The sequence below is a fragment of the Microplitis demolitor genome, chromosome 1 (assembly GCF_026212275.2).
Source record: "Microplitis demolitor isolate Queensland-Clemson2020A chromosome 1, iyMicDemo2.1a, whole genome shotgun sequence".
Lineage (NCBI taxonomy): Eukaryota > Metazoa > Arthropoda > Insecta > Hymenoptera > Braconidae > Microplitis > Microplitis demolitor.
Genome location: NC_068545.1, coordinates 23086024 through 23110980, shown reverse-complemented (window position 1 = coordinate 23110980; position 24957 = coordinate 23086024). Strand labels below are relative to the sequence as shown.

The following is a 24957-nucleotide window of genomic DNA, read 5'->3' as shown; positions in this document are numbered from 1 at the left end:
GAGAGTTATTTTAACAATGTCCTACTGATGAATAAACTTTTTCAAGTGTCGTGAGTACAAATAGTCTATGAACATTGCAAGCATTATGATGATGATGATGATGGTGATCATTGTGATGATGATGATGATCATGATGATGGTAGTCGTTCTCGTATACATTTTATACAGCTCTTGGGATTTGTCAAGTGACGTAACGAAAAAAGTTACGTATGGAATATCTCTCACAAAATGTTGTATACATTCTCCTGGGTCTGGATCCTCTCGACCCCTACTCTCAAGATTATACCCATCCTCAGGTGGCTCATGAACTCTCCTCTTGGGCTAGACATTCACTGGCACTCTCGCAGTCGCATCTTCGAAGCGATTTCAAACGGTTCTTCATTGCTCGTGGAGAAACTAATTATTTATACCGGTATATCACAAGTAAAAAAAAAAAACGTTTTATTATTGATTTTTTTTTTTCTGTATACAAGTGATTTTTTTTAACATCGAGTTCTTTTAAGTATCGAGATGTCTTTGAAGAACGTTTTCGTCGTTGTCATTGGTTTGTTTTAAAAAATATTTTCTTTTATTTTTTATTTTTATCTTATAATTATAAGATGTGAAAAAAAAAATTTTTTTCGCTAAAAAAAATTTTTGATAAAATTTTTTTTTATTAAAAAAATTTTTATGGTGACTGTTATTCGTGAGTGTGTGAATATGTTAATAATAATAAACAAAAAATTCAAATTTTGTATGTTTTTTTTTTTAAATACTGGAGTTAGCCGACGTCTATTAATTTTTGGAATTTATTCAAAATGATAAATTAAAAAAAAAAAATTATTTTAAAAAATTGCACTTGTAGTTTTTTTAATTTTCTACATGTGCATTTTTATTTTTTTTTTTTTTTTCGTAATCGATTTGTTGTAAAAAAAATCCAAAAATTTTTAATTGTCTACTAACTTCAGGATCATTTTTTTAATTATTAAATTTATCATTAGAGTATGCGTGCGTCTTGATCGCGTGAATATATTATATATATTACACAAAAATATCTTTTGTAGAAAGGTACAGAAACTTATGTCCGCTTGATAGATAGCAATCATCTTTGTAAATGTATATATAAATATCCTCTTAAATTACTAAGCAAATTAAAAAAAATTAACACCAACAATTTGTTTAACGAGTAGACGAAAACAAAAGTTAATTTAATTTAAACTTTCTCTAAAACAATTAATAATTGAAAGCAAAACATTTAATTTAGAGTAGATCATTAAAAATTGAATAGAAATATTCAAATGCGCTTTTAATACGCGGGGAATATAAAATACCTACTTACATATTATCGATATAAACTGAAATGAAAAGCCTGTGAGAAGTAAGTTAATGATGTTCTTAATTGTGTAATTGCATTGTTTGTATACAGCTGGGATCCTTTGGAGTTGCGTGTTGGGTTTACAGCGGCCAGCACCAAGATATTCGCAACAATTTATGCCGGAAACTTCATTTTCTTGTCGCAACAAGATCGTGGGTAGTTACTACGCTGATCCTGAGACTGACTGTCAATTATTTCATGTGTGTGTCTCAGTAGCTGGTCTCATCCAAGATTACAAGTAAATTATTTTATTTAAATCAATAATCAATAATAATAAATAATAGAGACGAGCCTGTGGCACAATGAGACAAAAATTTAGCATCGAAAAAAAAAAACATTTTCTTTTTATTCAAATTTATTTATGGGGTCTAGAAGGGGTGGGGTATGTAGACCCCCCCCCCACTGATAGTGCGGTCTCCAAAATTTTTACCAAAATTTTTTTTCAATTTTTAATTACTCATTTTATTTCTACAAGTGACTAACTTACCTCAATTTTTTTTAATCACCATAAATTAATATTTAAAAAAAAAATGTTTTCAAAATAGTGTCTCATTTTGCCCCAAATCTCTGTAAATTTAATTGACTCTATTTAAATTAATAAAAAAAGTAGGAAACTAAAAAAAATTTATAATTTAAAGATTTTTATGTCCAAATGACACGGCCTTTGATCAAGAAAGTCAGACCTGTGCCGATTGGTACGACGTGGATTGTGAAGCAGCCACACTCTACTACGCGAGTGATAATTTCGACCTTTACCGTCTAGGCTCAGGCCTCGAGTCCCTTCACTACGACTCGATTCGTACTGATGCTGAGCCGCAAGATCATCTCCAGCGCAGTGAAACAAACGACCCCGTCCGTTCTGCCGCCAACAATCTAAACCGCGTTGCTCAGAATACTTACACCAGCCAAAAGTCAGCTCCCGCTTCCTCAAGCAACAGTAACAACAACAACAGTAACAATAATAACAACAACAAGAACCTTGACATTCTCCGCGGCAGTAGCAGCAGCAACTTTTACAACAACAGAAACGGCAAAGAAGACGACTACGAAAACGAAAAAACTTACCGCGACGAGCCGTTGATCGAACCCAAGAAAAAATCAGGAGTACGTAAAATAGCTCGCAAACAACAACACTTTGGCACCAACTACAACACCAACAACAACAATAATAACGACGCAAGCTCCTCGACAACTGATCCTTCAGCTCCTACCACTGGTCAAACCTTTAAAAACAGTTACAGTAACAACAACGATAACTTTGATTACAATTACAAAAATAATCGTCAAAATTATGAAACCTCAACAACACAGAGACCTCAAACAACAGTACGAGCTCAAACAACCGCACGATCAGCCCAACAGAATAACCAGAGGTACACAGCCCCGTCGTCAACATACCGTCCACCCTCTACTCCTCAACAGAATTATCAACCAGCTAGCAGCACTACTAGACCAGCTTCATTCAACAATAATTTCAACAATAATAACAACAACAACCAGAAAAATAACTATGTGCAAAACAACCCGACTACCATTAAACCAGTGAGTTTTAGCCAAAATCTTCAGCACTCTCCCAGCACAGCACGACCAGCAACCAACAGTCAAAATTACCAAGACAATTCAAACAACCAGTACTCGCAGTTCAACATAAAGTCAAGATCGACAACGACAACTGCGTCACCCAGTACTCATCAGCAGACACAAGATTACACGAATTTTTTGGCAAGAAATTACAATAACGTCCAGAGATCGACTGGTACATCAGCACCCTCTACTACCGTTGCTCCAAATTTCTTTGATGCTTACAAATCTAATAGCAACAACAATAATTACAACACTAACAATAATAATAATAATAATAATAACAACAACAATGGAAAAAATGGTCAAGTTCGGTCCAGTACTCAGACAACAAAATTCTACCCAAACTACTCAAACAATAATTATGCACCGACTACTTACTCTCCAGTTACGGCGAAGAAAGCCAGCAATGATGGAAGTCGAAGTGATAATTACAGCAATCAGCAGTCTAATGATAACGGGCAATATTATGACGCTAGCACTCAACAGAGTAAAGCTACCCAGTACTATGACTCGACCAAAGCGCCTAAGAAGGCAGCACAGTACAACAATTATGACAATACTAACTCAGGAAAATATTTTGAAAGTAGTACTGCTAATTATGATTTTGCTAGATCACAATCTGCTATTGGATTTAGTCCCGCCAGCATTAATCTTCTTGCTGAGACTCCAAAAACGACTACAGTTGCTCCAAGGTAATCTTGATTTTATTCTTTTTATTGTACTCATACATTGCAAAAAATCGGAAGTGAATTTGAAGTAATAATGGTTTTTATTTAAATTCGAATCCACTTCGTCACTCGGAGCTTCAGAGTTTTTTAAAAAAATTACTCCGCGTAGGGAGTAAAAAAAAAGTTTGTCTTTTCAGCGGAGTGATTTTGGATGATCCTGAAGTTAACAGAAAATTAACAATTTTTGGATTTCTTTTTTCAACAATTAAGTTAAAAAAAAAAAATAAATAAAAAAATGCACATGTAGAAAATTAAAAAAACTATAGGTGCAATTTTTTCAAATAATTTTTTTTTATTATTTATAATGAAAAAAAAAAAATTAAAATATTATTAGACCGGCTAACTTCAGTATTATAAGTTAGCAGACAATTAACAATTTTCGGATTTCTTTTTTCAACAATTAAATTTAATTAAAAAAATAAATAAAAATATGCACATGTAGAAAATTAAAAAAACTACAGGTGTAATTTTTTAAAATATTTTTTTTTTTAAATTTAACGTTTTTAAAAAAATCTAAAATTTATTAGACCTTGGCTAATTTCAATATCATTGATTTTGGAGTAGTCTAGATTTTTTTAAAAGCCGCATTTACTCCGATTCAGAGTTTTAATATTAAAATAAACTCCCCTAGGAGTAAATTTTTCTCTGTGGATGAAATAAATAAACAGTCATCCACTCCGGATTTCATCCACGTTCACTCCGAAAATTTTTTACAGTGAAAATACTTTCATATATTTAATTATTTATTTATTTATTTATACAGACGAACTGCCGCACCTACAACTTACAATCCAAACAATTTCTACAGAACACAGCAGCAATACTCAACGACACAAAAAGCAACAACTTATGCCAGCGGTACATCGAGGCCATTCTCTAGCACTTCAACATTCGCAGACGCAACGACACCAAGGTCAAAGTCCACCAAAAAAAATGATTATGATTATGCATACTATGACAATGCTGGTGGTCTAGAGTACGACGGTCTCGATTTGGAAAATGTTGCCAAAAATAAAGAGTCCTCGAAAATAGCGAGGAATTAAATTTTAAATTACAACTGAGGGTTTAAATTTATTATCAATTAGATATTATGATAATTTATTGCAACCATTTCTTGGATGTTTTGAAAAAAAAAAAAACATCAAAGAAATATTTGCGATTCAACTTTTTTTTAAGAGGCCGAGACGTTATTCAAAAACTTGTTTTGGCCGCGTTAAAAAAAAAAACGGACACTTTTTTTTATTTTCTTCTACGATCGGAATAAATGTTTGACTTTAAATTGACTAGATAAATAAAATTAAATTCCACTAGAATTCGATGCATTTTGAAAACAAAATTTAATTATCGGTGATTACTATTTTTATATTTTTTTAATTGTTTCTACTATTTCATTATCAGTATTTTAGATTAGACAAAAAAAAATTTAACAACTTGTTTTCTTTTTTTGACGATTGCGTCATAAATTAGAATAATTTTATTGAGATAAACGTATTCAAATAACCGGAAAAAACATAATGACTTTGCTTAAATTAATCCTCATTATTTATTAAATATCATTATGGAATAAATTTAAACATATAAAATTATATATGGGAAGTAAGTGAAACTTTATTATTGACAGTAAAGTTTTATCAATAAAAAGTTTCTATTTAAATCCGGATTTATCTCAAATGCATTTTTGTACAATAATTTTATCATCATTATGAACATTTTTTTTTTTTTTCATGAAAAACTAGACGGAACGAGATATAATTAATAAATGAATGATTGTATTTGTTTATTTTTATACAATTTTTTTTATTTCTTATTATCTGTAATGAATGTATATATTATATATATTTTAAATAAAAATAAAAATAAAAAGCATATAAATATGAAGTAATTATTTTTATATTTATCATTAAGTAGTTTGATGAGAAAAAGTGCCATCCGACCTTATCCGGAGTAAAAAAGAACATATCTTATTTAAGTACATTTTTTTTTTTAAAGTGTATTAATAAAGATATTTTGAAAAAAAAATTTTCTAAATAACTTCGTAAATATACATTTTCTACAAAAATAATTCAGGCTTGATTGACCCTGCAAGCCAGCCCCAAAACTTCCCGCTGTTTTCAAGCTCAAGTAGCTCGAAAATATTAATGTGACAATATTTTCGAGCTCTGCGAACCTCATTTATCTTTAGTCATCCTAATTTATCCTAATATGGGTCTCAACTGAAAAAATAAATTATTCCCAGGACTTTTTAGGGCTTTTCCTACTAGAGGACATCATAACCAACAAAAAACGTCAATGTTGTGATGGGTTATTCCGGAGCAAAGTTATGGGCTACTCTTTATAGACAATCACCTATACCTATGTCCACCCATATCCACCCATCTCCACCTACACTAATATGGGTCTCAACTAAAAAAATAAATTATCCCCTGGACTTTTTATGGCTTTTCCTACTAGAGGACATCATAATGAACAAGAAACGTTAATGTTTTGATGGGTTATTCTCAATAGGAGCAAAGTTACGTGTCACTCTCAACAAGAAGCCATAGGCAGTGTCATCCTCCTTTATCTTTTTTTTTTTGGATTTTTAAATTTGAGACTTTAATTTGTGAAGCTGGGACTCACGTATTTTTTTTACTAAAAAGTAATTTTTATGGGACGTCTGAGAAAATTTAATTTTTAACGACCGCCCTAATATATATATATATATGTAAGCTTTTGAGTAGATGGTATTTTTCGGTTCTATACTAAAATTATTCGATAATTTTATCATGAGATCGATTGCAATAGTCCGATTTCTAAAAAATATACCTAAAAATTATTAATACAACTTTTTAGAAAATTTTCAATAAACGATTTTTTTTTTTATAAATTATTAATGGTTATTACATCCAATATTTGGTATTTGCAGTTATTACCGTAAAAATATTAAAAAAAAAAAAAAAAAAAAAAAAAAAAAAACTGGTCAATTAAAATAAATATTAGGTACTTATTATTTCCAATCATTGTCATCAAATAAAGTGAATAATGCACTGTCATGACAAGTACATCCATAATTTTCATTTTAACATACATGTTTTTTTTATTTTTTTTATACTTGATATTTTTTTATAATAACACATGATTTACATAGAACGCTACTTAAAATATTTAAAAACGAGAGAAAAAAAAAACATGGAAGTTGCTGTTATTCAACCAGCATAAGTAATTTGTATAAATTCAGTCATACGTTTGCATGCACAATCAGTTATTGAATAACGCTGCAAGTTATTGCATTGTTAATAACAACGATCGAAACAAAATTGAATAAATCAGCATAATTAATTATTTCGATGACTTGTGAGCGTGTGCATATTATGACTAATTGTTTGTGATAATTATATACTGTGAAAAATGGCTGTTTTAACTCGATACTGGGTATCGGATTTTTTACTCCTGCTGTCAGGATTTATAGTTCTGTCTTATTTGTACATGACCCGGAAATTTAAATACTGGAAAAAACGAGGGGTTACTGAAGTAACACCCACGCCATTTGTTGGTAACTTTGGTGACTGTTTAATGACGAAAAAATCATCAGGCCAATGGCTGAAGGACATGTACAGAGGGAGTTCCGGTTTACCTTACATGGGATTTTATATTTTTGACAAGCCTTGTTTGTTAATACGCGATCCGGAGCTTGTAAAAGCAGTGCTTGTAAGAGACTTCAATACTTTTCCTGATAGATTTGTGTCTGCGAGCCCGCACGATCGGATCGGCGACGCAAATTTATTTCTGATTAAAAATCCCGCTTGGAAAATAGTCCGCACAAAACTCACGCCAATTTATACTTCGGGTAAATTGAAGAGGATGTTTGAGTTGATGGTCGATGTCGGCGAGGATCTCATGGCGCACATGGAGTCACTTAAATTGGCAGGTAAGATACCAAATAAAGTGAGCAAAAAATTTTCAAATTATTGTTTTTTGGGTGAATTAATTTTTAGGTCCAGGACAAGCAATTGAAGTAAAAGACTTGAGTGCTAAATTTACTACCGACATGATTGCGACTACGGCTTTTGGTGTACGAGCGAATTGTCTCAATGATCCTAATGCTGCATTTCGTGAAGCGGGTCGTAGAGTATTTTCTACTTCGCTCTACCGTAATTTTGAATTGACTTCATTATTTTTTGCTCCACAATTAGCGAAACCTCTGGGACTCAAATTTATACCAAATAATGCATCGAAATTTTTAAGAGATACATTATGGGGTGTAATACTTGAACGTGAACGTTCTAATTTTAAACGTGGAGACTTAATTGATTTGCTTGTTGAATTGAGAAAAGCTAATGCCGAAAGTTCTAATCGAGATATTTTTGGTAACTATACATTTGAATAAATATTACATTTATTTATTTATTTATGTACGCGACTATTTTTATTTTGCCTGAAGATTTTGATGGCGACAATTTAGTGGCTCAGGCAGTAGTATTTTACACAGGAGGTTTCGAAACATCATCATCAGCTCTGAGCTTTACATTGTACGAGATAGCAATTCAACCGGAAATTCAAACGAAATTAAGACAGGAAATATTAGATGGACTCGAGCAGTCTGGCGGAAAAGTTACTTACGACTTGGTACACAAAACCACATACTATTTTCCGTTATATAATAACTAATTATATCCCGCATTAAGTTGTTTACGCTATCGTTTTATACTGATTCTAGGCCATGAACTTGCCGTATCTGGATATGGTTGTAGCAGAAACTCTACGTAAATATCCCCCTCTACCTTTCTTAGATCGGTTGACTAAAGAAAATTACAAATTACCAAACTCTGATTTGGTAATAGAGAAAGGTACACCGGTTTTTATTTCCATGACTGGTTTGCATTATGATCCTGAATACTTTCCTGATCCGGACAAGTACGATCCAGAACGTTTTTCAGAAGCTAATAAAAAATCTAGGAAACAAAGTGTTTATATACCTTTTGGTGATGGTCCTCATATTTGTATAGGTAATTATTATATTCATTACACTGTAAAAAATCGAGAGTGAATTGGGAGTGATTAAGGATTTTATTCAAACCCGAATTCACTTCGTCACTCAGAGTTCTGGAGTTTTAGAAAAAATCACTCCGCATTCGGAGTAGAGGGGGAGTTTGTTTTTCCAGTGGAGAGATTTTAGAGTGATCTGGATTTTATTTAAATCCACATTTACACCGATTCGGAGTTTTAATATTTAAATAAACTCTCTTTAGGAGTGAATTCTACTATGAACCGGAGTTTCAATATTGAAATAAACGCTCTTTCATAGTGGATTTCATTCTGAGGCGCGTTAAATAAATAAACAGTTATCCGCTCCACATTCACTCCGGATTTAATGCACGTTCACTCTGCAAATTTTTTACAGTGTTTTCATTATTGATCGTATATATTAATATTATTAATAACAATAATTAATATATTTTATATTTGTTTAGGTCTACGTATTGGATTACTTCAGACAAAACTTGGGCTCATAAAATTACTACCAAAATATGAATTTTCAGCCTGTAAAGAAACTATGATTCCCATGCGATTAAGCCCAACAGCAACAATAACAACTGCTGACGGCGGAGTTTTCCTTAATGTTAAAAAAATTGATTGAAATTATTTATTTAAAAAAAAAAATAATAATAATTCTGATAAAACTAATACAGATATGATAAAAATGTATATAAAAAACTTTGTAGCCAATTCAATTCTCTACAAAAAAAGGTCTCATATTATTTATACGTACATGTAATTATTTCAGGGTATTGCAACGAAGTAAACAGATAAATTATTAAAAAAATATTCATGTAAAATGATCCTTTTTTTTTATAACTTTAAAACTATAAGAGCTGCGTTAGTAAGCTTTGAAATCTTTTTTATAGACAATTCAATTTCCTAAAATTTTTGTTCCAATTTTTTTTCTAAAATATTGTGATTGGCTTGAAATAGAAAAAAATTTTAATATTTTTCAAGTGATACTTAATTGAATAATAGTATATAAAATTTTGAAAATATCAGCAGCAAAAAAAAAATGTTATATTTTTCAGATTACTAAAATTCATATAAAATTATGTGTATCAAAATATAAAAATTAAAACAAAATTATCACTTTACTTTAAAGACGTAAAATTAAATAACAAAATCAATAAATATAAAAAATAATAATAAATATAATTTCATCGGAGCAAATTCAGGAGACGTAAGAGGCAGAGGAAAAAATAATAAAGGGGGAGATAAAGATAAATTTCTGCGCTCTTAAAAATATTGAATAGACCTTGAGAGAGTCAGGGTAAAGCGGGGAACCAAGATGGTTTACAAAAAAAAGGAAACGATACGGAAAGTGAAGGGAAGTGAAAAAGAAAAAAGGAGGGAAAAGTGTCTAAGTAAGATAAAGTGCAATTACAGTATAGAGTAAAACTTTGTAAGACATAAAGTCTTAAAAATAAAGCCCATTGTTATGATAAAGTGAATTTATAAATTAGAATATAAATAAATGATAATTTGATAAATATTTATTGAAATGAAAATTAAATAATTAATATGAGTAATTTAATTGAAAAGTTAAATAACGATAAAAATTTTAATAATACGGACAGAATAATTAGCTGTCGATTGGAAAAAATATAACTAATTAGTGATATAACTGAGGTATAATTTGATATAATATATAATGTAATCAGAATGCAAATCACTTTTATTTAACAAGACAAAAAAAAACTAGTCGGATTTATAATTCACCTTTTATCAAATTGGCATGAAATTATTTATGAAGGTTGGCGCAAAGTCACGATGAGTTGTCTATTTTTTTTATCATCAATAGTTCAAAGATACTGTATGTAAAAGAGTGTCTGTAGGACATAATTTCCCGGTAAAATCTCGAAATAAACATTAATTAAAATCGTCACGATATTATATATACTTCTATACACTCAGCAAAAAATAGAGTATATAGAGAATTCGCAATTTATTTACTATTCAGTCACGGAAGAACATTTGCTGATTTATAAACTCTTACATCATAAGTCGAAACTCTTCTCAGTTACTCGAGTGCAATATAATAATTTATATATAATATTTATTATTAACAATAATAAGATTAAAGAATGGGTTTTATAATTTATGGTGTAGTTTTATTATTAAGTTCAGTATTCCTTTCATATTTATATATGACACGGAAATTTAAATACTGGAAAAAACGAGGAGTTGCTGAAAAACCACCGATTCCATTTATTGGTAATTTTATCGATTGTTTGATGATGAAGCGATCGGGTGGTCAGTGGGTTCAAGATATGTACGAATGGAGTGCGGGACTACCGTACATGGGATTTTATGTTTTCGACAGACCGTTTTTTTTAGTTCGTGATCCAGAGCTTATTAAAAATATTCTTGTTAAGGATTTCAATGTTTTTAATGACAGATTTGCTAGGGCAAGTCCGCACGATCGGATTGGCGACGCTAATTTATTTTTGATTAAAAATCCACAATGGAAAATAGTGAGGACAAAACTCACCCCAATTTATACATCGGGAAGAGTGAAAAAAATGTTTGATCTTATGGATGATGTCGGTGATGATCTGATGGCACTTATGAAAACTTATAAAACTGGAGGTAATTTCAATAATTTATTGATTATAAATTTTTTTTATTCCCGAGTCAAAATAATTATATATAATTATATGCAATTCATATCTAATTATATATAGCTCATATGTAATGAGATATAAATAATATGTAATTATGTATAAATACATATGATGGTTTTTTTATATATAATCATAAATAGACCATATGGGGCTGGGAGGGGGGGGGGAGTACCACCAAAATTTTATAAAAAAGAATTTTTTTTTTAATTTTCCCATATGAAAAAAATATATATCCAGATATATCTGGCCCAATCTGCATATATGAGATATATTTTTATATATGTCGTTTAAATGCAGATTGGCCTGGATATAAATTTTTTTTGTATGGGTTTTTCAAATATTTCAAAATCACTTTCGTAAATATAATTGAGCATTACTTCGAATTTTTTTTGTTGAACTTTTTCAAAAATCGAGTATCAGTCGAAAAATATTAATGACTTTTGTTTTATCACAAAGACTATCAAAAATAGTTTTTTCTTCCTTTGTATCCAAATTCATTAAAAAAATCTCGCTAAATTAATCCCATAAATCCCATCATTAAAAAAAAAAAATTTTTGTATTTGAGTCATCGAAAACTAAGTATTTCCTTAAATACCCCGTTTACCCCCCCCCCCTAACGCTGCTCCTATTATTGTATTTAATTATACATACACTTATATATAATCATGTCATTGTATGTAATTATATTGGGCCATTTTTCATATATAATTTTTTCTTACCCGGTTATAAACTCATTAATTTTTTTTTTTGGCAATATGTTGTAGGAAAAGGCGAAGTAATGGAAGTTAAAGAATTGGCGGCAAGATTTACCACAGATATGATCGCTACAACTGCTTTTGGAATCCGAGCTAATTGTTTGAATCATCCAGATGCTGAATTCCGTGTCCAAGGAAGAAAAATATTTGCTCAAAAAATGTACCGTAATTTCGAATTTATGTCAATATTTTTCGCGCCACAAATAGTGGGACCACTAGGCCTTAAAATTTTACCAAACGAAACTGCTAATTTTTTACGAAGTACATTATGGAATGTGATAAATGAGCGAGAAAAATCGGGAGCTAAGAGAGGTGATTTAATAGACATATTGATCGAGTTGCGAAACAACAAGACTGAAATATTTAGTGATGAGTTTGGTAATTTATTATCTTAACTATAATGTTCATAAGATAAGATGAGGTATTAATAAGATATTTTTTAAAGATTTTGATGGTGATAATTTGCTGGCTCAAGCTGTGGTATTTTTCAACGCCGGTTTCGAAACTTCTTCATCTGCTTTGAGCTTTACACTTTACGAAATCGCAATCCAACCGGAAATTCAGAATAGACTGCGAGCAGAAATTTTAAAAGCACTTGAGCAAACAGGAGGAAAAGTCACTTATGACCTGGTAAATAATAACATCATTTTTATTTGAATATTCCCTAGATAACAACAGTATCGATTAATGTGTCATCAAGTTGAGGATAACATTTGACTACAAATTGACTTCAACTTTCTCAGAAAGTTTACAGCAATCTGCAGCCGCAATATGAAGGCAATTTGAAAAAAAAAAGTTTCATCAAATTGTTGACAACTTTTTACTTGCCCAACTATAGGATTCAACTCGGCAACAAGTTGACATCAAGTTTCGGGCGAAAATACTATCAGTAAATTGTAGCTAAGTTTCTGAAAAAGTTGGTAACAACTTGTAGTCAACAGTTGCAAAGACTGAACTTTTTGTTTATTTGATTGCAATTAATTGACACCAACTTTCTGACCAAAAAGTCTTGCTATCAGCCCTGATAGCCAAGCTGGCAACAGGCTAACGAAAACTTACTACAGCAACTTATCTTCAATTAGGCCGCAGAAATTTGCATTTGCATAAGTTGACAGCAACTGGCCGTCAACTTTTTAAGTAAATTATTAGCAAAAGTTAGAATCCCATTAATTGACGAAAAGTGGCCTTCAGTTTTCCCATAAAGTTGGCGACAGATTGTGGCAGTAAATTGTAGCCAAGCATCGGAGAAAGTTGGTAACAACTTGTAGTCAACAGTTACAAAAACTGAAAGTTATCGATAAATTGTCAACTTGATCGCAAATAATTGACACCAACTTTCTGATCAGAAAGTCTTCCTATCAAGGTATACATTATATATTTATTTACAGGCTATGAATTTGCCATACATGGATATGGTCGTTGCTGAAACTTTAAGAAAATATCCTCCATTACCAGTCTTAGATCGCGTTGCTAATGAAAACTACAAAATTCCAAATTCAAATCTTGTGTTAGAAAAAGGAACACCTGTAATGATTCCAGTTAGTGGTCTCCATTATGACCCTGAATACTTTCCGGATCCAGAAAAATATGATCCTGAACGTTTTTCAGAAGCTAACAAAAAAACACGGAAACCGTGTGTTTATTTACCTTTTGGAGAAGGTCCACATATTTGCATCGGTAATTATACTTCTTGATTAAAAATATCAATAATTAAACTTATTTATTTATTTATAATGCATAATAATATATATTTTTTAGGCATGCGTATTGGATTGCTTCAGACAAAACTTGGGCTTTTGAAATTGTTGCCCAAATATGAATTCACTCCATGCAAAGAAACTTTAATCCCCATGCGATTTAGTACTAAGTCCTTAGTAGTTGCTCCAGATGGAGGTATATTTTTAAATGTGAGAGAAATTTAAATCACTCAAGTACCCAGTCATGTACTCTAGTTTATATTTATAATAAAAAAATAAATTTAATTTATTTATATTTTCAATTTAGGGAAAAATTTGTAAGTGAATAAAAAAAATTCAAATATTTCTAACACTAAATTTGTAATTGATAAAAATATAAAAAAATTTCAGCCCTAATTTATAATCGTAGTTCTGGATTTTATTTTTTTTTAAAGAAGAAAGTGATTGTGAATGGAACAGTCACTGTAAATATGCATGGCTAAGTGAAGCAGAATTTTTTTGAATTTTAAATTCCAAGCCAATATGGATGATGAGAAAAAAAAATAATAATTCTTATTACTTGTGCGATAAATTTAAATATTTAAAAATAAATTATTAGAAATTGGAGAAAACTAAAAATCGTATGTCAATTTAAAATGGCGGCAGAATATGATAGAAAAATATTCAAAAAATTAAAAGAAAAAAAACATGAAAGTGTTTGAACAAACCTTGGTGGAAAAATAATATGCAGAAGGGTGTCCTAATACACTTGGAGATTTAATTTAAATTGCTCCAGGTGTATTTCAGCTAAAAAACGTCACTTAACTGCTATTTCCCACCAGACGATGCCAGATGATTTTGCTCAGAAACTTGGAAGACATCAGCATCAGCAATCATTAATACTTTACACTAGCACTGAACACTCAACACTTAACGACACCACAGACACTTTGCACAATTTAAATTAACAAAAGATAAATTTTACAATCACTGCACAATTTTATACTACTTAACTGCAATACTGTTTCAATTCAAACATAGAGAAAGATCTGAACTACAGCTGAAGTTGTCAACGATCCTGACTGTCGCTATCGAACCGTCAGTTGATTACAAAGCAATCGATTTTGCGATTCATTCGACCCCCCCCCATTTTAGCAAAAATGTCAACGTCGACTACAGCGACGCATAGCGGCGACGCGCAGCAACGCCATCTTGGCGCGAAATTTAAAAATTGAAATTTAATAATTTTATTAAAATTAATTTGTGTGAATAATTTTATTAATTTGACTAAAAAATATGCCCTAAATTTTTTATTTTTCATCAATAATTTTTTAATATTACCTGCGCGGTAAATTGAAATTTTTGAAAAATAAATTATTAGAAATTGGAGATAAATTAAAAATCGTCTATTAAAATAAAATGGTGGCAGAATATGTTAGAAAAAAATTTTAAATATTAAAAAAAAAAACACTTGAGTGTTTGAACAAACCTTGGCGGAGAAATAATGTGCAGAAGGGTATCCTAATACACCTGGAGATTTGAGTTAAATTGCTCCAGGTGTATTTCAGCTAAAAAAACGTCACTTAACTGCTATTTTCCCACCAGACGATGCCAGATGATTTTGCTCAGGAAATTGGAAGTGATCAGGATCAACCATCAGCATCACTTTACACTAGCACTGAACACTCAAGACTTAACTACACCACAGACACTTTTCACAATTTTAATTTTACAAACACTGCACTTTTTAATTTAACAATGTCTACGAGCAATAAATTTTATGGATAATTCCGCAAATTAACTGCAATACTATATTTCAATTGAAACGTAAAGAAGGATCTGGACTACTACTGCCATTAGCTATGATACTAACTGCCGCTATCGAACCGCCAGTTGATACAAAGCAATCGATTTTGCGATTCATTCGACCAGCCCCATTTCAGCAAAAATGTCAACGTCGACTACAGCGACGCGCAGCAACGTCATCTTGGCGCAAAATTGAAAAATTGAAATTTAATAATTTTATTAAAATTCATCTATGTCAATAATTTATTAATTATTTTTATACTTGCGCGGTAAATTTGGATATTCGAAAAATAACTTATTAGACTTTTTAAAATAAAATAGCAGTTTCAAAATTTGAATTTGTATAATTTAATGAACGGTCCGCTGACGGCTATGTGACCATGATGTTAGGATAAAAAATGACCTGACCCGTTGACCGATCAGACTCGCATCACTAATCATAAGCACGGGCATTTCTTAAAAATAATTACTAAAATTATTTTTGAACCAATTAAAAGTGATTTATTCAAATTATGTTAATTTTTAATTTTCTGATATTAGATATGTTCTACGTCTTAACAATTATTTCTCACGTGTACCACATGAGTGTCCTGAAATGACGATGTGTAAAAAAAATAATTGACCTATATAATTAATAAATGTAACTCCAAGAATTTGAAAGATAAATTATAAATATTATTATTATTTAAAAATTATTATATTTTTTTTTGTTGAGTATATGTATATTAATTAATTTTTTTATTTTTAAATAGTACAATTTACTGTTATTTATTTATTTCTATGCTCTGTATTTATTCGTATACAATTAGATAAAGAAAAAATTACTCATTCCTTACAACGAAAATTCGCAGTCCATTTTGAATAAAATTATTATAATTAATAATATTTATTATGAATTATAAGTTTACTGTTCGAATGCTTATTTATCTTTTTCTTTAATTCATTTATTTTTATTAAATATAAATATATCATGTTTATAATTGAATCTAATCACTAAAAGTTGTAGTTATAATATTTATTGGTGGATCATTTTTTTTTTAATAATAATAATTATTTAGCATATTAATTAATTAATCAATTATTATAATTCATTCATTTGTTTGTATTTTTAAATCAAAAATTAATATAATATATTATAGAAGAAATACTTTTATGATGTTATCACCATTCAGCCAAAATCGGAATCATCGAGTCAAAATAAAAAAAAAAATTATTTTTTATTTTTTTAACAAAACAAAAAATAATGATTATTGTTTACACTAAAGTCAAATTGTTTATTTAAAATTTTTCAATTAAATACGAAAGAATAATTTTTTTTTTATAATTAAACAGAATTTACTGCGCATACAAGCATTAAAAAAAAAAAAAAACAATTAGCAAATTAGGCGTGTGTAATTTATTGGGAGAGATTGATATCAATCGCGCGCGCTAGTGTGAGCGTCGTGTTCTTAATAAAAAATTAAAAAAAAAAAAAAAAAAAAAAAAAAAATAAACAATAATAACAAACAAAGAAAAGTAATAAACAAGGCGACTAACTACTTAAATTCTATCACGATAAGCAACGCGCGATGTTGCTGTTTTGAAAGCGATAATCGCGGGAGTTTTATTTATTTTTTAAAATTTTTGTTTCATTTTTTTAGGTATAACTTTTTATTTATTTTTATTGTGCAGACAGTTTGACTGTGCCGCACATTCAGTGGTAAATCCATTAATGTATTTTATTAACTGGGAAATTGCACTAAATATACGACCCAATACTGTGTATTTCAAACGTTTTCCAGCTGGTTTATTTATTTGTTTAAACGGCGCCTGAATAACAGATTCCAACGCATTATTTCCTGCCAATATCACGTGCTCGGCAGTCTTTTTTGATCCCTCACTATCTATAATTAAAAAAAAAAAATGTACTAATATAAGTATTCAATACAATTAAAATTTTTAAATTAATAAAAAAAATGATAACACTCACTGTTTAGACAAGAGGATGTTCAAAAAACTTGCTCTTCGGTTTTTTCAGCATCAGCAGACAGAGCTTCTACTAATGGATCCAAACATGATTTTGGAATTAACGTGCCGACAATTTTTAACCCATCATCTAATACATAATAAAAAATAAGTATCAATAATATAGTATATTGGGTGACAAGGGATAAAACAAAAGGGTAAAGTCAGCTGATATCAGCCGCTGTCTGAAATCGTGTTTCATCCTGAATTACACACTAAATTTTTCATGATTACCTGCATTGAAATTTAAAGTTTCAGTGACAGCAGCCAGTCAGAAGTTAATTTAAGATCAACTATTAGCGTAAGCGTAAATTGTCATTTGTAATTTATAACTAAGCAGAAACTATAAATACTATTTATTATAGACAAAAAGAAATGCACATGTCGAAAAATTAAAAAGCTATAGGTGCAATTTTTTCAAATATTTTTTTTTAATTTATGGTTTTAAGAAAAATTCAAAAATTATTCGACCTCGGCTTAGTTCAATATCATTATATTCACACCAATTTTCATAAAACTTAATCAGTCAGAACCGTAATTTACTTAAATAAAACTAACAGTCTGAAATTACTATGAAAAAATGACAAGTTCCAGAGTTTAAATTGCGAAAACTTTCAGTCAGCGGGCAGAAACATTATTTGCTTATTCCCAAGAGACGAAATAAGTTGTCTCTGCCTGCTGACGAAGGCATTCACAATTTACACGCTTGCTAAAATTTATTAACGTCATTGGACTGAAATTCGGTTCTTTCGACTGGCTGTAGACACTGAAACTTTCAATGCTGGTATCATGAAAAATATACTTAATAAATTTTATAATAAAAATAAAATAACAAACTTACCGGTTCGTAAACGCAATACTTGCATTTTTGAGTTCTGTCCAGATCGTGCGGCAAGAGTGCTCTCAACACGACTCCAGACACTCAAAACAGAACCGGCAAGGACATTGTAAGACCTCCGTCGAAGACCAACTTCACAGTCCATTCCAAGAGTCACATTTTTACAATTTCCCCGCCAGTAAGCATGAGAACAAGTGTCCACTGAAGCGTCATACTGCTGCGTCCAATGCGGCTCAGCTTCTTCCAACTTAACTTTCTTGTATTTCTTCTCAAGTTCACCCAGACTCTCTTGTCTTAATTGCAGTCCAGTGTTCGGTCGATAGACCATATAAAGTTGATCTTTCTTCTCAGTTTTTTTCTTCCCATTGTCAACAGCAACTGCAAGAATGGCCGTCTGTTTTCCGTTTCTTATTTGGTGACTCAAGTAGAAGCCTTCCTTGGAGCCAGTCAATTCAGACCATCGTTCCTTAGCCTCTGTCCAACTCATACCGCGTTCCACATGTACTACATGCAGTTCTGTTGGTGCCGTACCCGTTGTGTGTTTTCTTAAAAACCGGTATAATTTAACACGCTTAACATTTTCACCAGAAGCGCCAAGATCCAGGATTCCCATGTCAAAGCGACCCGTCTTCTTGGCTTGCGTAATAATCGCATTTAATGTATCAGTAAAATATTGGAATAAACGGTTCTGTAAATCGACAGGCATTCCCAATATTCGATTTAAAAACTTTGAAATATTATTATAGTCCTTGTCAAGTGAAAGAACACCTGGCATATTTTCGCTATTGCAAATTAATCCAACACCCACTAGAGCATCTGCTACATCTTTGAAAAAATCTCCGCGGTAGTCTTGTGGTGGTGGTACGAGTGGAGCTTCATAACCCATGATTGTTTTCATGGTAGCCTCTAAAGCAGAACGTCCATATTTGTTGTCAATATTAAATTGTGATAAATCTCTCGTTTCTGTGGCACGACGATCGCCGTGAGTAAGCGCACCCAGACTTTCAAGACGTTTCGCGACTGTCGATGCAAATCGTCTTTCACCAGCTAAATCTGAAATAAGGAAAATATACTCGGGTGCGTTGACTTGATTAGAACGATGGGTACGTCCGAATTGTTGGATTGCACGATCAGCACTCCAGGGAAGCTCGAGAGTTATGTGAACACGTCGCATTTGATTGCGGGCACGACGATCACTTTGCAGAGAAATACCACTGCTAGCAGCTTCAGATATAATAGCCACTGTTTTTTCCCCATCCATAAATCGCTGCTTCTCAGTAAGATTGAGAGTCTCCAGAGGAACATCAACTTCAGATCGCGATTCATACTGAATCTGTCCGTCTTCAGTCTGTACAACTCGGCCCTTTCTTCCAGTCATCTCGGCGACGTTTTCCGGGCCGCCGAGTTCGTCAATGAGCTGATCGAGTGTATTGGGAGGAAGTTTTTCACCTAATTTTTCAATTTGCGCCAATAGTTCTTCTTTCATACAACACGCGCGTTCAATTGCATCTCGTGGCGGTGCTCCGACCATTGTAGGTCGTCCAGCAGCATTAATACCCACTGTTTGTCCACCATTATCTCCATTCTTCTTATTGTTGCGCTGTGAATTCTGAGTTTTCAGTGTCAACATTGACTGTATTTTATCTTGGGTAGTAAGTCTTTTCTTCACTGGTTTTTTCGGTTTTCTTCCTCGTTTTTTTCGCCTGTCCCAGGGATCAGCGTCAGAATCACTATCACTGTAAAATGGATTGAAATCTGAACTGACATTACTCTCAGGATCTGACCGATTCGCCTCCTCTTCACTGTCAGATCCACTTATTTTAAATTCCGACCCGGAACTGTGACCACCGTTTTTTTCTTCATCAGATATAGACTCCTCGGATTCCTCCCACGCGCGTACTTTTTTTGTAGCCCTTTGTGCTGCTTGTCTTACAGGTTTTCTCTTACTGCCACTGGCAACAGTAACCGGAGCTTCATCCTCAACTGTTACTACTGGTACTGTTGGTTTAGGAGGCTCAAGACCAAGAAGCCGCTGAATCCTGTTACGATCTGGTGCTGGAAAATGTTTCTCCACTAGTGTCTGCAGCACACCTTTGGCTGTAGACACAAAGTCACTTAATTCTCCATCATCACGTTCGAGTTGTTCTAGTGTTCTGGCTTCGCCAGTTGACTGAAGACCAATGACGACACATTTTCCACATTTTACAGCTTCTCGTGACACAGCGACAGCATGTTTTACTTTAGCAGCAATACATAGGTACTTAAAAAATCTCTGATGCGAGGACCAAAACTGACCCCACATTGTTTTCTTCATTCTATTTTCAGCATCTATAAGCTCTGCAGCCTCATGAAACCTTTGCATAGCGTCCACCCATAGTCTCACTGAAGAATCATAGACATCCGTGAATTCTTCAGACAGAGGAACCTCTTCAATTTTGAATGCCACACCATGAAAACTCAATTGCCGCGCAATGTACATCCCTCGCAGCTTCATGTCCATCGCAACTATTTCCATAGCACCAACACCACGTTTTTCAACAGCTGCTATGAAGTCATTGAATTCGGCAAAGGGTGTTCCTTCGCCCCACATACCCAGCCGTACCATGTACGCCATATTTCGCGGCTCTGATGCTCCAGTAGCACTGGCATACACGACTCGTGCTTTCGGTAATTTAGTTTGTAACTCCAGTACCGTCAGACCTGTCTTTGTTGGCTTTGAACTACCAGTTGGACACAAATTTTTAGCTCGATGACACTCGTCAAAAATTATTAGTCCATCGAAATCATCTCCACACCATTGGAGTAATTGCTTGAGTCGACTTTTGTACTTTGCGCCTCCGCTTTGTGAAGATTCACCGATTAATGCTGAATATGTACTAAATATAACACCTTTCTTGACATTACCGTTAACCGCTGATGATATTTTAGCATATTTAAATTTATTTAATGGGTGGACGTCTATTTTACCGGCCCCAATATCTTTCAAATCACGCTCGGCGTCGTACTTGAGATCATTTGACACCGAGACCCAAATGGCACGTTTACGACCTTTTAGATAATTTTCAAATATAATACCGGCAATCGTACGACCTTTACCTACACCAGCTCCGTCACCGATAAGAAAACCAGCGCGTGTCCCATCAGGAAGTAGATGTTCGTGCTGCTGTGACGCATAAGTAATTGACTCGAGTTGCAACGCAGAAAGCGCGCCTGATTTAATTGTTTCTTCTGGAATGGATATTTTGTACCAAACATCAGTAGGTTCCACACTTGACAGCGATGCAGTTTCGACAACTGGGTCAGGATGTTTACGCCCGAGTTTTAATTTCGTCGGCATGTAGTCGGCGTAAGTTTCAGCGACGCCCATCTCATCATCATCAGCCTCTTCATCTTCAGGAATCGTCGGTTGCATCATTTTTGATGGGTCCATAGCATTCATCCACATTTGCTGGACAGCTTTTCCTGTAATTATCAGTTAGATTAATGACAATAAATATTTTTTATTTCTTATGGTGAAATAATGAGATCGAGGACAGTAACGGACCTGGAAGACCAGCAGCCCAATTCGGGTTGAAACCTCCTTGGTTCAACAACTGCAAAAATGGATTGACACCGCCCATGCCACCCATACCCGCCATTCCCATGAAGGTTCCCATCAAATTTCCCATATCCATATCTAGATGACGTCATTCAAAACAATGGTAAACATACAGATGAATTTTCAAACAACAAAAGCAACAAAATATCATGATACTGAAGTTAGCCGGCGTTTAATAATTTTTGAGTTTTTTTAAATTATAAATTATAAAAAAAAAAATATTTGAAAAAATTGCACTTGTAGTTTTTAAAATTTTCTACATGTGCATATTTTTGGTTTCTATTATTTTGTAATTTAATTGTTGAAAAAATCCGAAAATTGTTAATTGTCTGCTAACTTCAGGATCAAAAATAGCAAAAAAAATTTGATTACTTACTTTGAAGAAGAGAAGCTGGATTGAATCCAGGAAATTGTCCAAGATTAGGAGGAAACTGTCCGTAGGGCCCAGTATTTCCAAACTGATTCATCTGGTTCATCATATTGGCATTAGGAAAATTTTGAGGGTTACCTTGGGAACCACCGACACGAACCATTTCATAGCCGGGAGTCGGTGCTTTGGTCACCAAACCTTCTGGAATTTTACCTCCTTTTATGATCGGTGCTAAAAAATTATCAATTTACTCATCAATTACCAACCCGCTTGATGATTCACGCCCGCGAAAAATATATTGTTCATGATACCAGCATCGAAACTTTAAGTGCAGTGTCTCTATGGCCTTGCACTTGCAGCCTTATTACTCTCATTTGTTTGCTTGTTACTTCAGTTTGCTCATTTCATTTTCTGAGTTTCAATTAATCAAATAAAAGTAATAAAAAATTAGTGAAAATGTTTTTATCTTATTTACTATTTATTAAGTGACTGTAAATATGCTGACACTGACTCTTGAAGTTCCGATGCAGGTAATCATAAAAAGTCTAGTGTAACTCAAGAAAACACGATTTCAAACTGCGAGTGATGTCAGCCAACTTCACCCTGGTTTGAAATTGTCTTGTTTCGTTCGTTGTTACACAATGCACTATTTTAAATTAGTAACGTGAATAATAATAACCAGTTTTGACAGCAGTATCAGCTGGGATGGACTCATTTTCTTCCTTTATGCTCGCGATTCCAGCGGCGGTGGCGAGGTCTTTCCCTCCGCCTAGCGAATAATTTATCAGATTATGATCGATATAAAGGGGACGGATTACAATGGACATCAAATAGAATACATAATATATTTTATTTAATATTTACCAGGGACTTCGATCTTGTCGGGATCTTCATCGTCGTCGAAGTCACTGCCACTGCTTTCGTCGCTCATTGCATCCTTATATTTTTTACCAGCCTACAAACAAAAAAAAAAGCTCCAGTAATGCGCCTCAGTTGAAAAAAGAAAAAAAAGTACATGTATATTTAATTACAAAAAAAAGCGCGACTATTTAAATTTAAATAAAATTACACGAATAATTAATAACAAATGAATGATAAATTTTATAAAATATCATATTATATAAAGAACGCGTCGTTATAAATGAAAAAAAAACTAGGTTATGTTTGCAGAGAGAAAATCAAACCCGCATGAAAATATTTAACGTCATATAAATAATTAATTTAATGAAGTTTAAAAAATAGTAAGGCTAGTGTATTATTAAATAAATGAATAATTAATTGGTGACATACGTTCATTAAATGACACTTAATTTTAAAAAATCTATTTTTCACAAAAACAAAAAAAATTGTCAACTTTATCACAGACGAGTAACCGACAGCAACACGATGCGAACTAAACGACAGACGCGCGTCAATTGAACATGCCGCGATGTGAAATTATTCAGAACTAACATTAAAATGTATATATTTATTATTTGAATTGTTTTAATGACACTGTACATGTTATGCTTAAGGTCATTAACAAAATATACAAAAAAAAAAAAATCCCGCGAATGACAATCACTAAAAACTTAATATCCTTACTGTCATTATTATTATTATTATTTTCAAGACAAGGGAAAGGGAAATAAGTCGGAGACAGCAGCGCTGCTGCGAGGGGCGGGAACGGGGGTGTAATTTAGTTTTTTTTTTTTTTTTCACATGCTCCGACGATGAACGACATAAGACACGGCGTGTGTATGACGCCAAAGTGGCATTGAATTACATCCAACATTAATGACAATCTCTAATTATAAAAACACGCGTTATTTTTTAAAAATATTATTTAAAAATTTTCACATCTATCATCTGTGCAAACGTCAAAAAAAAATTCAGGTAAAAAAAAAAATCACATTTACATGACACTGACTTTGGGGGTTGAAAAAAAAATATTAAATTTACACAACCGGTCATAACTATTTTTAAAAACAATAATCATGAGTTTGTTTGAAAACCGCGAAATGCGCGAGTCTAAATTGACAAGAGCGTGACTTCCGACGTTTTTTTTTTTTTTTAATTTTTTCCGGATGTGAGGGCGCGGATTTTTTTTTTTTTTTAGTGGTTATTTAAATAATTATTGTAAATAATAATAATAAAGTAGTTAATTAATAAAATAAGGTGATTAAACGCGATTTTAAACTTACGTTACGCTTAGGCCGTGGCATTTTTGTTTAACGTTGTCAACTGGGCGATAAGTTAAACGCGTTTGCCGTTCACGGCTGACGCCATTTTAGCTTTAGCTCCTACTCGGACCCACGGTGCACCGCGATTGAGAATTACAAAAACACCCGCGTTCATTCTGATGAATTTGCTCAAGAAATCTGTGCATCCGCTGTTGCCAAATTTAAATTATCCTAAGACCCGATTTTCAAATCACGACAATCCGAAACTGTCATATTCTGATACACTTTATTTGATTTAAACTACAAAGCGCAAATAATTAAATCAATTACTTTTACTTATTACTAAACGTAATTAAAGTAATTAATGGAAAAAATGAATTTTATTTATTTAAATTGAACGATTTATGATGAATTGTAAACGCGGCAAAATGTCAAA

The 24957-nt window shown here is 32.4% G+C and overlaps 3 protein-coding genes across 6 annotated transcripts; 2 read left to right on the top strand and 1 right to left on the bottom strand.

Moving 5' to 3' along the window:
* Positions 1–339: 339 nt before the first annotated feature.
* On the top strand, positions 340–5205 carry LOC103580091 (putative uncharacterized protein DDB_G0289263). The gene is made up of 4 exons (XM_008561730.3): positions 340–544; positions 1406–1592; positions 1993–3630; positions 4430–5205. Exons 1-4 carry the CDS (start codon positions 511–513, stop codon positions 4707–4709), a joined length of 2139 nt encoding a protein of 712 aa, XP_008559952.1. The 5' UTR covers positions 340–510; the 3' UTR covers positions 4710–5205.
* A 1721-nt stretch (positions 5206–6926) lies between these two features.
* Positions 6927–14084, top strand: LOC103580177 (uncharacterized). Its single transcript, XM_014440629.2, has 10 exons — positions 6927–7573; positions 7641–8012; positions 8087–8271; positions 8363–8651; positions 9117–9273; positions 10772–11277; positions 12077–12445; positions 12513–12697; positions 13456–13744; positions 13826–14084. The coding sequence occupies exons 1-10, from the start codon at positions 7054–7056 to the stop codon at positions 13987–13989; spliced, it is 3036 nt and encodes a 1011-aa protein (XP_014296115.1). The 5' UTR covers positions 6927–7053; the 3' UTR covers positions 13990–14084.
* A 2393-nt stretch (positions 14085–16477) lies between these two features.
* LOC103580092 (protein strawberry notch) lies at positions 16478–24661 on the bottom strand. 4 transcript variants are annotated; one of them, XM_008561733.3, is made up of 8 exons: positions 24543–24661; positions 23224–23314; positions 23039–23128; positions 22366–22560; positions 21936–22067; positions 18395–21853; positions 17519–17644; positions 16478–17432 (listed from the first exon to the last, which is right to left on the bottom strand). In XM_008561733.3, the coding sequence occupies exons 1-7, from the start codon at positions 24561–24563 to the stop codon at positions 17538–17540; spliced, it is 4095 nt and encodes a 1364-aa protein (XP_008559955.1). In that variant the 5' UTR covers positions 24564–24661; the 3' UTR covers positions 16478–17432; positions 17519–17537. The 4 variants fall into 4 exon arrangements, with proteins under 4 accessions (XP_008559955.1, XP_008559956.1, XP_008559953.1 ...); XM_008561731.3 differs by having other exon boundaries at positions 16480–17432; positions 22366–22590; XM_008561732.3 differs by lacking the exon at positions 24543–24661 and adding an exon at positions 23650–23862 and having other exon boundaries at positions 16480–17432; positions 22366–22590.
* Positions 24662–24957: the final 296 nt, after the last annotated feature.